Source organism: Chaetura pelagica, unplaced genomic scaffold (assembly GCF_000747805.2).
Source record: "Chaetura pelagica isolate M959 unplaced genomic scaffold, ChaPel_1.0 scaffold725, whole genome shotgun sequence".
Classification (NCBI taxonomy): domain Eukaryota; kingdom Metazoa; phylum Chordata; class Aves; order Apodiformes; family Apodidae; genus Chaetura; species Chaetura pelagica.
In genome coordinates this window covers 611,369-623,766 of record NW_009953490.1, presented here as the reverse complement: position 1 = coordinate 623,766, position 12,398 = coordinate 611,369, and the positions used below count along the sequence as shown (strand labels likewise).

General features: G+C 37.1%; 1 protein-coding gene across 1 annotated transcript in view; it reads left to right on the top strand.

Moving 5' to 3' along the window:
* Positions 1-12,398, top strand: part of ANO4 (anoctamin 4) — a 190,764-nt gene that overhangs the window by 94,040 nt on the left and 84,326 nt on the right. Inside the window, exon 5 of the mRNA XM_009999042.1 lies at positions 1,788-1,946. Coding sequence (XP_009997344.1) covers positions 1,788-1,946 — 159 coding nt within the window. The remainder of the gene's footprint in view (positions 1-1,787; positions 1,947-12,398) is intronic.

The window sequence follows — 12,398 nt, the reverse complement described above, 5'->3', positions numbered from 1 at the left end:
AGCAGGAAGCTTAGAAATCAGACCAGGAAAACCAAGCTGACCCGCCACCTCTAAATCTCCTTCAGCACCCTACCTTTATTGAGATAACCTGAAATAACCTTTGGGTTTTTGGTTTTTTTACATTTTCTCAACACAAACATTTTACTGAAAAAAATAAATAGTGCTTCCTGAGCTGTTTTCATATTTAATGGTCTGTGACAAATACTTCTGATATCCTGATAATATCATTTGTCAGCACGATATGCAGTATAGATATAAATAGTTTGTTACCGTTACTTCCTTAGGGCTTAAATCTTTTTGCTCACCTTCTTTTTCAGCTCGAAGGACTGTTCCACTATATCAAGTCTGTATGTGTCAGGAGTCGGGCACTGCAATAAAAGAATCTTAGAAATGTTTGCTTTCTGCCTACAATAAACTGGATGTACCAAGGGGATGGGATATTTGGGATTCTTTCATTGTTTTTTCCATTTAATCAAAAGGTCTGCTGAGAATTAGAAATGTAGCTTCTGCTAAGCTCTTTGAATGGGTTTATTCTTTTTCTTTCTTTCTTTTTTTCCCCTCTAAGAATCACGTGTCCTATTACTATGTTCATATTTTGCAATTTAAATTAAGAAGCAGTTCTCCTATAGGGAGAGTATTTTGAAAATTCCCTACTGTGCCCAGATGTGAAAGGCAAAATACTTTCTTTCCTTTTTTTTTTTTTTTTCCCAGAAATTTGATCAACTATTATAGGACATGGCTATTTCTGGCAGGAAATTCTGAAAAGAACAGAGAGGAATTAGCTTAACTCTTCCTTCAACTTGGAGCTTGACTGATCTTGTGGTCCCTGAAGGCTCCTACTCATTAAACTGCTCTGACAGAGTGCTGTTTGTTTCCATTTATCATTCAGAGTGCACCTTTCTTGTACAAAACACTCCAGCCCACAAACTGCCACACAATTTCAAATTATTTGAAAGCAGAAGCTTAATCCCTGGGCAGGACTTGTATTATGTGGAAGTAGTGTTACTTTGAGAGGGAGATTTGTAGAGAGTTTTGCCTCACAGATTTCTTAAGAGACCAGCATTTTGGTCTCAGGAGAGGGACCTGCTTGACTTCTTATTGACAGTTAAATCAAGTTGTTTCTGTCTGTCAGAGCTAACATTTGAACAGGCACATTCTTTGCAGGATGTAGCCAAGAAACAGTATTTACTGTGTTAGACCAAATACAAAGATTTATTTTCAAATAAATCTGGGAGGCTGTCTCAGCTATCCCATGAGCCCAGAATACCCTGTAATTAGTCTAATGAAATATGATGAGATGGGTACTGGACCTTCATGTCCTTTTTGTGTTCTGTGAGGCAGAGGTATCATAGTAATTGCAAATCAATGACACAGAGATTCTTAGCAAAGTCTTAGTGTTTCTTGCTACAGTAAATCTTCATGCTATTGTTTATTCTTCGCACATGTACAAAGACATTCTACTGTAGTTAGTTCTCAATTTTAAATTTATGCTTCAGTAACACTAATCTCTATTTTATATGTAAGAGATTGTTCCTAATTTTCTGGAGGGTGGTAGGGAAGGAAGATTTGTTTGCATTCTCTAGTCTCTCCTATCCCATGCCTATATGACGAAACATCTGTCTAAGACCACTTCCTGGTCTTCTATGAAGCATCTAATAACTTGAACAGCTTGTTCTGATTCCTTGTCTTTCATGTTGAGTATTACTGAAAATTGCTGATGCTAACAGTAGTGCAGTAATTACCAAGACAAATTAATATTACTGAAACGTTTTACTTTCTTTTTACAGGAAGTACCTGATAAGAACAAAACCAATGGACTCTATTTTAGAGATGGGAAATGTCGAATTGACTACATCCTGGTATACAGAAAATCTAATCCACAGACAGAAAAGAGGGAAGTATTTGAGAGAAATATCAGAGCTGAAGGTCTTCAAATGGAAAAAGAAGTAAGAGAGCTTCCTTGAAAAAAAACTTCCAATGTTTAAAGCTGTGCAGAATTCGAGGCTATGAGTTTTGTTTACTCTGAATCTGCTTTACTGTGTTATAACAATGGAAAAATGCTTTTAAGCATGCCGAAATATAGGCTATTTATTGCCAGAGCAGTGGGAAAACATAGCTTAAAGGAAGATCAGACAGATGAATTGAAGGCCAAAACAGGCCATTACAGTCATCTTTTTCAACCATATGCACAAGTAGGCCACAGAATTTCATCCACTTTGCTGTGCAATAGAGAAAACAAGTGCTGAGTTTGTATGGCTTGAAGTCTACTGAAGGAAATCCACATTTCTACACCTGTGTTTTCTTTTAGCTACCTGCTCTCTGCTGAGGCTCTTGACACTCCTTCCAGAGACCTAACCAGACCGCTGCCTTCACTTGCCTGTCAGCTTAGGCACAGGGACTTCAGCAGTATTTTGATAGCTTGAAAACAGCCTAAAATATTTCCTTCTGTCTTAATCTTAAAAACGGAAATAATTGGACAGTACATATAAATAATTTCTATCAATGTTATTTTCAACACAATGTCCTAAAATAGTAAATATTTTCTGAACAAGGGTGTAAGAATGAATTTAAAGAGTCTAAAAACATAATGATGTGATAGGTAGCAGGAGCAAGGCTTAAAGAGATCATAATCTCTTTTGCCTACCCTATGTTCTTTCTTAAACTTGTGTGCTTAAACCGGGCTTAAGTTGCACTTCTGTGCAGAATAGAAATTGCTGAATATTTACCTTTATTTGTGCTCGTTCGAGTCACACTAATGCTACTATGCATTGTCATGCAGCCACTGATGGAAACAGCAGAAGATTTATCAGGTTACAGGCTTTGGTCAATTACGTAGTTGTACATTTTCTCAATTTCTTTTACTGAATTCCTCGTATATGTGTAGATACTCTGCATGTGTACTTGAAAGGCACCTTTCTGTAGAGAATATTGGAGAGGAAAAAATGGACTCTTTTTCCAGAATAATGAAAATACTTCTGTTTCTTTAATTGTTTTGGACTTAACATGGTCACTGGTGAACATAAGTCTATAAGAGCATATCGTTGGTTATATCAACAAGTTATCATAAACTATTCCTTCAAATGACCTGGAATCTTCAGTGCTGCTATAGTTGATAGGTGTTTTCAGTGGCAACTGTTGTTCAATTATTACATTTCCTGTAAACATACCACTGTCTGTAGGAGTTGTAACTCAACATACAAGAGCACTGGAATGTTGCTGAAGCTGTTCAGCTTCACATCTCAGAATTCTGCCCTGCCAGGAGAGAGGCTGAAGACATCTCTGAAGTTTGGGCAGTGTAGAAAATGAAAATGGAAGGAAAGCTCCATATTTGTATATCTGCTCAATAGTTTTGAACCTTTCCCGCTTTGTGATTTTTGCAGTTATTAATGTATTAAGGTCAGCAGTGAAAGTTATGACATCACTTTATATTTTAAGTATTGGGAAACTTACTGCAACACTTCACACAGAAAACTTTTTCAAATTGATAATTTAAGTGCTTACTTAAGTTTTCTTGTGGCTTTCAGGCCCATTTATTAGGACTTTGCTGCGTAGGCTGCATTAATGTTCTGCCCATTTGATTATTCATTTCAGTTTCTATTATACTACTGACATGTAGTTTTATTTCTTATTAATCTTCTTTGGCCTCAGTGTGACTTCTTGTCAGCATCAGTAATTGCACATTTTCTAAACTCAAAATGATTAAAATGACATTGTGTTATATGACTCAGGCTAATGTTTCTGAAATCTAGGGTAGCAATCTTTTTTCACATCTGACTCTGACCTAAAATTAAACTCTAGCATGTATAGTTTATGATCATGTTAGTTTCTAAATTAAATTATAATCCTGAAGGAAATAAGTACATTCTTGGTATGCTCCCTTCCCCCTCCCCACAGAGTAACAACTGTGCTGCATAAAACTTAGGTTTAAACAAAGCAGTGTGAACAGTTAATGCCTAGATTATTCCTCATTATTTTCACTTCTCCTTTTGATGACACTATGCATCATTCTGGCTTTCAATTCTGGAAGATTTTAACAGCAGTTTTGTTTTGTAGTTGTTAATATAATATATACTATATAATATATAGTATATAATGTATAATATATCGTATATAATATTTAATATATAATGTATAATATATATTATATTGCTTCCAGTGGGAAAAGTTTGCTTCTGGATAAAATGAAAGAATTGTCTGCAGCTTTGGCCACAGAGGCAACAGGCTGCAACTGCTGGACTGAGATAATTTTTTTTCCCTTCCATGAATTTTTTGTGGTTGTTGGATCACTCTCATTTGACTCGTGGCCATTCACATATTGACACTTAATTGTGTTATACCTGTCTTTTTAATGTGAAATCAGTGCCAGAGTGGAAAATTTACAGCTGTTCACACTGCAGTTTCAAAACTATATTCCTTGGACACACTGTGGAGAGAGAAAAATGCACTGCAGTGACTTGCTGACAAGTGTAGCACAGGAAAATACACAGAAAGTGGTGGGTGAAGTGAGCCAAGTGTTCACTTAACAGCATGAAATGAGAAAGTGGATCTGAAATGAGTTCATAAATGTTGAGATAATTTCAAGCAAAATGTCAAGATCATGTAGTTGAGAAAGGTCTGAACAGGTATATATTTCTGACTCTAGCAAGAAGTGATAACATTTTGCAGATATTCCACAATGAATTTACATTCGCATTCCTCAGCTACACCACAGCTACACTCTCCCATGGAAGGTCTGCCAGATTTACTATAACCAGTAGTAAACAATGAGGGGATCCCAGAACAATGAACTGATCATTAAATTAGTGAAGGTATAGAAAACAAAACATGTAAGAGTGAATGTTAATTGAATGGAAGAGCATACATATTTTTATGACCCTTCTCACTGCTTTTTTAGTATATATTTGGTCTGAATAGGATGACTGTGTCATCCAACATCCATGTCAGTCCAACATGGACTACTGCATGCATAGGAGCTCTAGGTAAGCTAATTGAAAACATAGGTCACTACAAGAAAAGAGACTGTATTGAGTTGTCCTTTTTCACGTCTCACAATTGAGACAAATAACTGCAGTATCTTGGCTCAAGGATTCTTGATAACCCTACCCCTACTGTTTTTATTTTTTAATACTCATTGGAACAAACTCATGTATTGGGTAAAACCACGAAGGCAGTCTCCAAATGGAGAGCAACAGGAGACAAGGTACTACTGTCCACTTTCTGAGCTTATCTTTCATATTTATCCAAATACAAGATAAACCTGAGACTAAGGTCAGCCCACTGACACTCAGAAGAAAAAAATTAAAATAACTTATGATCACCTTTGTGTAAAGACAATGTACAGCTAACGTCTGTTATTCCAAATATTCATCTCTCTGGGACTGTAAAAACCCAAGATTTTTCTGGAAAAAACCTGTGTTTTCAAGTGAGAATGCAGAGTCAGAATTACATTGGTCTCATGACATTTTTCACAAAAAAGATTTGTAAATTAAACCTCTTGTCCAAAATCCAGCAAAATTTACTTACCCCAAATTATTCCTATAGCTTCAATTAATATATTTTAATCCTAGTCCTAAATGGCTAGGTGGAGTTAAATTGCTGTAAATAGTAACTATGCTGTGCTGGTACATGGATACAGTATTACAGGCATCTTTCAGCAAGGTTCTTTAAATTATATTACACTAATAGAGCATGCACAGAGGTAGCCAGGATGAAGCAGCTCACATACATAACTTGTTCACTTGCAACCTGTTTAAGCTGGACTGAGATGCAATGCAAATGAGGAATAGAGGTAAGATAGCACAAAGAAATCTATGCTGGATGAACATGCACAGACAACCCTTGGATTTGTAATTTGCAAAGAGAAGAACAAGGTCATTTTAGATATAAGTAAATACTGTGTATCCAAAATTAATCTAGTGTTGAGTAGGATCTGGTCATATCACCCTTGGAATAGAGTACAATTAGTTTGAACTTGGCATGTTTTTATGTTGTTTGTTTTTTATTTTGCTTCTCATGACTGCACTAAACTAATTAATACAGAGTAGTTCTACTACTAAACGTACTTGATACATTTTGCTTACTGATTGTGTCCAAAGTTTTTAATTTATAATTTGTAAGTTGATTTGATACTGTTGATTTGTAAGTTTATTTGAAAAGGCATTTGATATGCTGGTAGAAATTGATACATAGAAATGTAGTAAAGGGGAAGTGATCATATAATAGTGAATGTAATATTCGGGCCCTTTTATATATAGATTTTGCATATTTATTTGTACTAATGTTTTAGCATAGAAGCAATGAACTGCTTTAAAGCAATAGCTTTAGCTTTCCTTACTGCCTTAAAAAGCAGGTCTCCTCACAACTACTGAATGAGGAACATGTTTCAGAAACTAGTTTCAGATATTTTACAAATGTGGGCTTCTGCCCACACATTGATCTTTGCACCTCCCAGAAAAAAGGTGTTAGTGTTGTGTGCTGCTTTCAGGTCCAGTTTTGAGGAACAATCCAAATTGTGTGGGTTTTGTATTACATGCCCAATTAAAAATGTATACATTGCCATGGTAAGTGTCAAACTGTCACCAGGGCATCTCTAATTGCATTCACTGTCTGCCTCAAGCAGCAACTGATATTTCTGGGGTAACATCTGGCAGCTGATATGCAGCTGGTGCATACAATAGACAGTAGAAGTATACAATAGGGATTTTCTGGAGAAACCCAAGAAGACAGGGAAGAAAAGCAAAGTACAAGCTTCACTTTTGTTGTATGAACAAATATCTACTAGCAGGTATAATCTGAGTCTCTAAGTTATGTTTAGAGATCTTTCTCATTAGTTGATGCAATGTAATTATAGGATAATACTATTTCATGACGTTTCAAGTTTGCAAACGGATGTAGACAGCTCCATGGCGATGCAGTAGGAGTTTTACTAAGTGTTTTCTCTTAATGTGGCTGTAACTTTGTGCAAATGGGACAGGACTTTGATAGCTAGAAACATGTACTCAGTAAGAAACATATTTAGCAGCAACTTGAAGCCTGGTTTAAAATGATGAATGTTGAGAGAAATTACAGATGACAGAAAGGGCACACAATATAGTGTCTCTGTGACTTTTGGCTCATCCCTGAGTGTAAAACCAAAATAGACTTATGACCATGTCAAAGTGAGAAAAAAGTTAGAAATAAAGAATGAGTGTGAAAAAAATAAGAACTTCAAAGACTAAACTTTTAAATATAGTTGTGCTTATAAAGTGGTGATGTGAAAGAGATGTTATAATCAACAGCTGGTACTCCTGAGCATAGTTAAATATGATCATATTTATTTCTGGCAAAAATTACATCTACTACTTCTTGTTGTTGTTAGTACTGCAGAGCCAAAACAGTTTTGTGAGACTCATATGCTTTTTTCTGGTTTGTGCGTCATCACTGCAATTGTTCATGAGACTCCCATTACATAAACGTTATTGCTGAGTGTGATTCATGGGCAGAAATGAATTAAGCTGACTTCCAGACCCAGAGTGTTGTTTACAGAACTGAGTGCAGAAAAGTGTTTTATAAATTTAGCTTACGTAATTTAGTCCTCTGAGAACCAATGCACAATAAAATCTCAGTGCCTTTGGAGTTGGCTTTCAAGTTTCTCTTCCAGTTGTGACATCAGTTTATTCAGTTTTTGAAACAACAGCCTATGGCCCAACAGATATTTGCAGCTTGCCAGGAGAGTTCGTGTGGTGGCCAGGAGCAAGCTGCAGGTCAACTGGAGAATCTTTTCCTGGTTTCTAAGCTTTCCTTTGATGTTCATATCCTTTCCCTGTCATGTTGAGCTTACTCTGTACATACCAAAAACCGCTATCCACTAGAGAAAAGGGTGGCCATGGAAAGCTTCCACCATCAAAACTGCATCTGCTGTCCTCTGAGCTTTTTTTTTGCAGACAGAAAGATGTATGTGAGCATCCACTGTGTGAGATATATGCTGGGAAGCCCTAGGACAACTGTACATGTGTTGGTAATCCATACTTTGCAAGCATGAGGGATGTTGCCTATGGCTAACAGCCTTCTCATTAGGACAAACTGGCATTCAGATAGAAATAGGTCTTCTTGGTTTTTGGAGATCAAATGTTGTATTGGGTTTGCATGGCAAGGTTTTAGTAGTAAGGGGACTACAGGGGTGGGTTCTATGAGAAGCTGCTAGAGTATTTCCCTGTGTCTCTCAGAGCCAATGCCAACCAGCTGCAAGACAGACCCACAGCTGGCCAAAGCCAAGTTCATCAGTGACAGTGCCTCTGGTATAATAAATTTAAGAAGGGGGGAAAAATGCTGCACAACAGCAGCCAGAGAGAGGAGTGTGAATATGTGCAAGAAACAACTTTGCAGACAGCAAGGTCAGTGAAGAAGGAGGGGGAGAAATTTCTTCATATGCCAGAGAAGAGATTCCCTTGTGGCCCATGGTAAAGATCATGGTAAGGCAGGCTGTCCCCCTGTAGCCCATAGAGGTTAATGGTTGAGCAGATATCCACCTGCAGCCCATGGAGGATCTTGCACTGGAGTAGGTGGATTTGCCCAAAGGAGACTGTGACCACATGGAAAAACCATGCTGGAACAGGCTCCTGGCAGGACCTGTGAACCGGTGGAGGGAGGAGCCCATACTGAAGCAGGTCTCCTGCAGGGTTTATGACCCCATGGGGGACACATGCTAGAGCAGCCTGTTCCTGAAGCAGACTGCACTCTGTGGATTGAAAGCCATGCTGGAGCAGTTTGTGAAGAGCTGCGGCCCGTGGGAAGGAGTCACATTGGAGAAGTTTGTGTTGCACTGTATCCCATGGTGAGGGGCGGGGGAGGGGCATGCTGGAGCAGAGGAACAAGGAAGGAGGAATAGACACAACATGTGATGAACTTATTACAACCCCCATTCACCTTCCTGCTGTGCCGCTTGGGGGGAAGAGGTAGAGAAAATTAGGATTGAAGTTGAGCCAGGAAAGAAGGAAGGGTTGAGAGGAGGTCTTTTTAAGATTTGCTTTCTCATTATCTTCCTCTGATTTGATTGATAATAGATGAAATTAATTTCCCCACATTGAGTCTGTTTTGCCCCTGACAGTATTTAGTGAGTGTTCTCTCCCTGCCCATATCTTGAGCCATGAGCTTTTCTTTATATTTTCTCTTCCTTGCGCAGCTGAGGAGGGAAGTGATTGAGAAGCTTTGGTGGGCACCTGACATCTAGCTGGGATCAACTCACCACAGATACAGTTCAATGTTAGTCTCACCACAGATACAGTTCAATGTTAGTCTAACATGGTAACTAATATCAAGTATATGGTCACTTTCATACACTCTAATAAGCTTCTTCAGTTTCTCAGTCTTCTGATACTATTATTATGTAAATTTCTACAGCTAATGAACTTACAGTACAAATTATGCAGTTTCCAGGAGCTGGGATGTCACAAACAGCAGAATATACTATTGTTAGCAGGTGCAGTTTGTTATTTAATGTTTAAGCATTGTGTCTGATTGCATCCATGAATGACAGATGGAGACATCCAAGTGACATAAACTATGCCTGCAAAAAGGGAACCAGACTGAAATGCAACCCCAGCACGTGTTATAAGTGAAAGTGTTTCCAGCTGTTTAATTTAAAACATCAAGAAGTTTATTTTATCCAAATTCAGCTAGAGCAGGTTAAAAACAGACTAGTCTTCTGAAGATTTGTTGTTAGTTCATTATTTAGTGCAAATAGCAAGTGGAGTCTCTTTTCAATAGTGTTTTATAGGAAAAATGCATAGGTACAAACAGAACAATGTCCCTTTCCAGAGAGTGCTTTATGCCAAAAAGCCTTGTCACTAACAGTGGAGGAGTTTTCTGCTGCCTGGGCTTATGAAAGAAAATTATTTACATTTTAGATACCATGTCCACTGTCTAGCACAGTGGCAATTTAGAAAAGAGCATTGAGAAAGTACATGGAAGTCTGGATGGATAGAGCCTGAACGCAAATTTCAGTGTGCAGTTGTTAAAAGTAACCTTCTTGATTGTCTGAGGGAAATGAAATATGAATGAAAATGAGTATGTTCCTGAGTTGATGAATTCTAGTCTTTAACAGGATTTTGTAAAGCTAGTAGACTAAGATACTGTTGCTGAAAAATGTATCTATATTTGGAAAAAGGATGGCTTTTTCATGGAGTATGGAGGTAATATAGAAAATATGTAGATAACTGACAAAGAGATAAATAGGCCTCTGAGATACTTCTTTTCCTTCAGAACTGTCAAATAGGATTTTTTTGCCAAAGTTTCCTGTAAGCAGTTTTCACAAATCAGAATGTCAAAAACCTTCTGAAGGACACCAGGCTCATGGAAAAAAAAAACAACAAAACAGTCAATAGATTTTAAAAAAACTGTGAAGGTTACATGTGAGATGTCCCCTATATGCCAAAAGTCACCTTTCCCTTTACAATAATTGGCCTTAAACTGCAATTATTATTGAGGTGTTTTTTGCCTGCATCAGGAACAAGTGTAATGCAGAAGGCTACAATCATTTAATACACAGTGAGAGCTTTCATTGCCCAAAGGTGACATGACTGGTTTGCTGTGACACTCCCTGATAGCTCTGGCTTAATGAGAAGAAATCTAGAGCTGTCTGTAGGGAACAAAAAGACAGAGTATATAGAAATGCCAGCAGTACATTTTACATTGTCATTCATGCTGATGATTTGGTGTTGAACTTGTTTTGAAAAGGCAGCATTTTTTTTTTACAGCATTAAGTTGTAATGATTTCAAATGGCTGCAGTGCCTTCTTGGTCTAGGAAAATTTGCATTTTCCCCTGCAGCATGAAGGGGTGTGTGGCTGCATTTCCTACAAGTAGTCCCAGGAGGGAAGAATGAATCTGGAAAGGAAAATCCCCTTTCTCATCCACTCCTGACACAAAGTCTCCAGGCACTCTCATTGTCTGATTCCTTTCTTTGTTATGCCAGGTTAATTCAGTCACAGAATGAGTGGAGCATTGGCACTATGTGGCTTGGATTAACTGTAATTTATTGTGGTAAGCGCTTTGCAAATAAAGCTAGTCAAATTACCTCAGTGCACAGACTTTATTGAAAAAGACTTCAGTTTATGGCTCTCTAGGCCCAAATTAAATGCAACATTATCTACTGTGTATTTACGTCTTTGTTTCTTGCTTTTCAAGTAATAATGAAGTGATGCTGTAAACAAAGTTTAATAAAGCCTGGCCTAAGGGAAGAATGTTCCTGAGAGAGCCATATTGACTGAAACCTCTGTCAGCCAGTTAGTCATGTCACCATGTTAGAAGTCTTAGCTGGTATACAAAACTCTCTTCTGTGCAGAAATACCTTGCATATTCTTATGTGAAAGCTTTTAAAAGAATCTCTAAAAGTGCCTGTTAGGCAAAATAGTATAAAGACTTTTCTTTCCTCTTGGAGGTCTTCATGGTGCAGTACTTACTGCTTTTCTTTGATATGGCTTCTTGTTGTTTCTGTTAATAGACTCAAATGGATCTTCCTATTTATAACAAATGAAACTGACTCCTCTTTCTGAAGTCTCCACTGTCAAGCACCATTTTAAATCCAAAACTTACCGTAAAGAGGAAAACCTCCACAGTGAAAATGTAGATAGCAGAAGAACAAAACACAGACATGAAAAATCTAGAAACCATGACTCTATAGTTTCTCTTCCAACCTGCAAAGTTCATGTTATTTTTAATGACTGGCAGATTTTTAGATGTTTCCTCTTTGTTTCCAATGTGTTTATTTGACATTCTCCTTTCAGTTTACTTTATAAATATCAATAATGGTAGAATATTCAGGGATTTTTCACATTCACACACTTCTATACATAAGAAGATATATAGTTTTCCCATATTTTTCTGTTTCTGTAACGACATATCTAACATTGAGTTTACATGGTTTCCTTATGTAGAAATGTAGGGCCTTGAATTTAGGTATTAGGTTTTTAAATTAAATTGCCAGGAAAATTATCTCCCATGATCAGCTGTTACAACCCACTCATCTAATTTTAGTGTATTCTTTTCACATATTTAGTTTTAATTGGCTTTGTTTCAGAAGCAAAAAATGTTCTCTGAAAGAAGTGTATCATCAAGTGTATTTGTTTGCCTGGTAGTTGCTACATTCCAATGAACATATTTTTCTACACTTTTAACATTTTTGTATTCTGTTTTGTTTGGGTGTTTTTTGTTTTGTTTTTGTGGTTTTTTTGTGAGGAAAATTGCATAAACTGTCTTTAATCAATCTGCTAAAACTCTTTTATTAAAGTAACTATCTTTAAAATGCCCAGTTAAATGAGTCACTAATAACATTCTCATGATTCCACTAATTGTGCAAATCTGATTTAAACAACTACCGAGCATCAATAACACTAAAGTTGTGTGATGCAATTTTTTATTTCT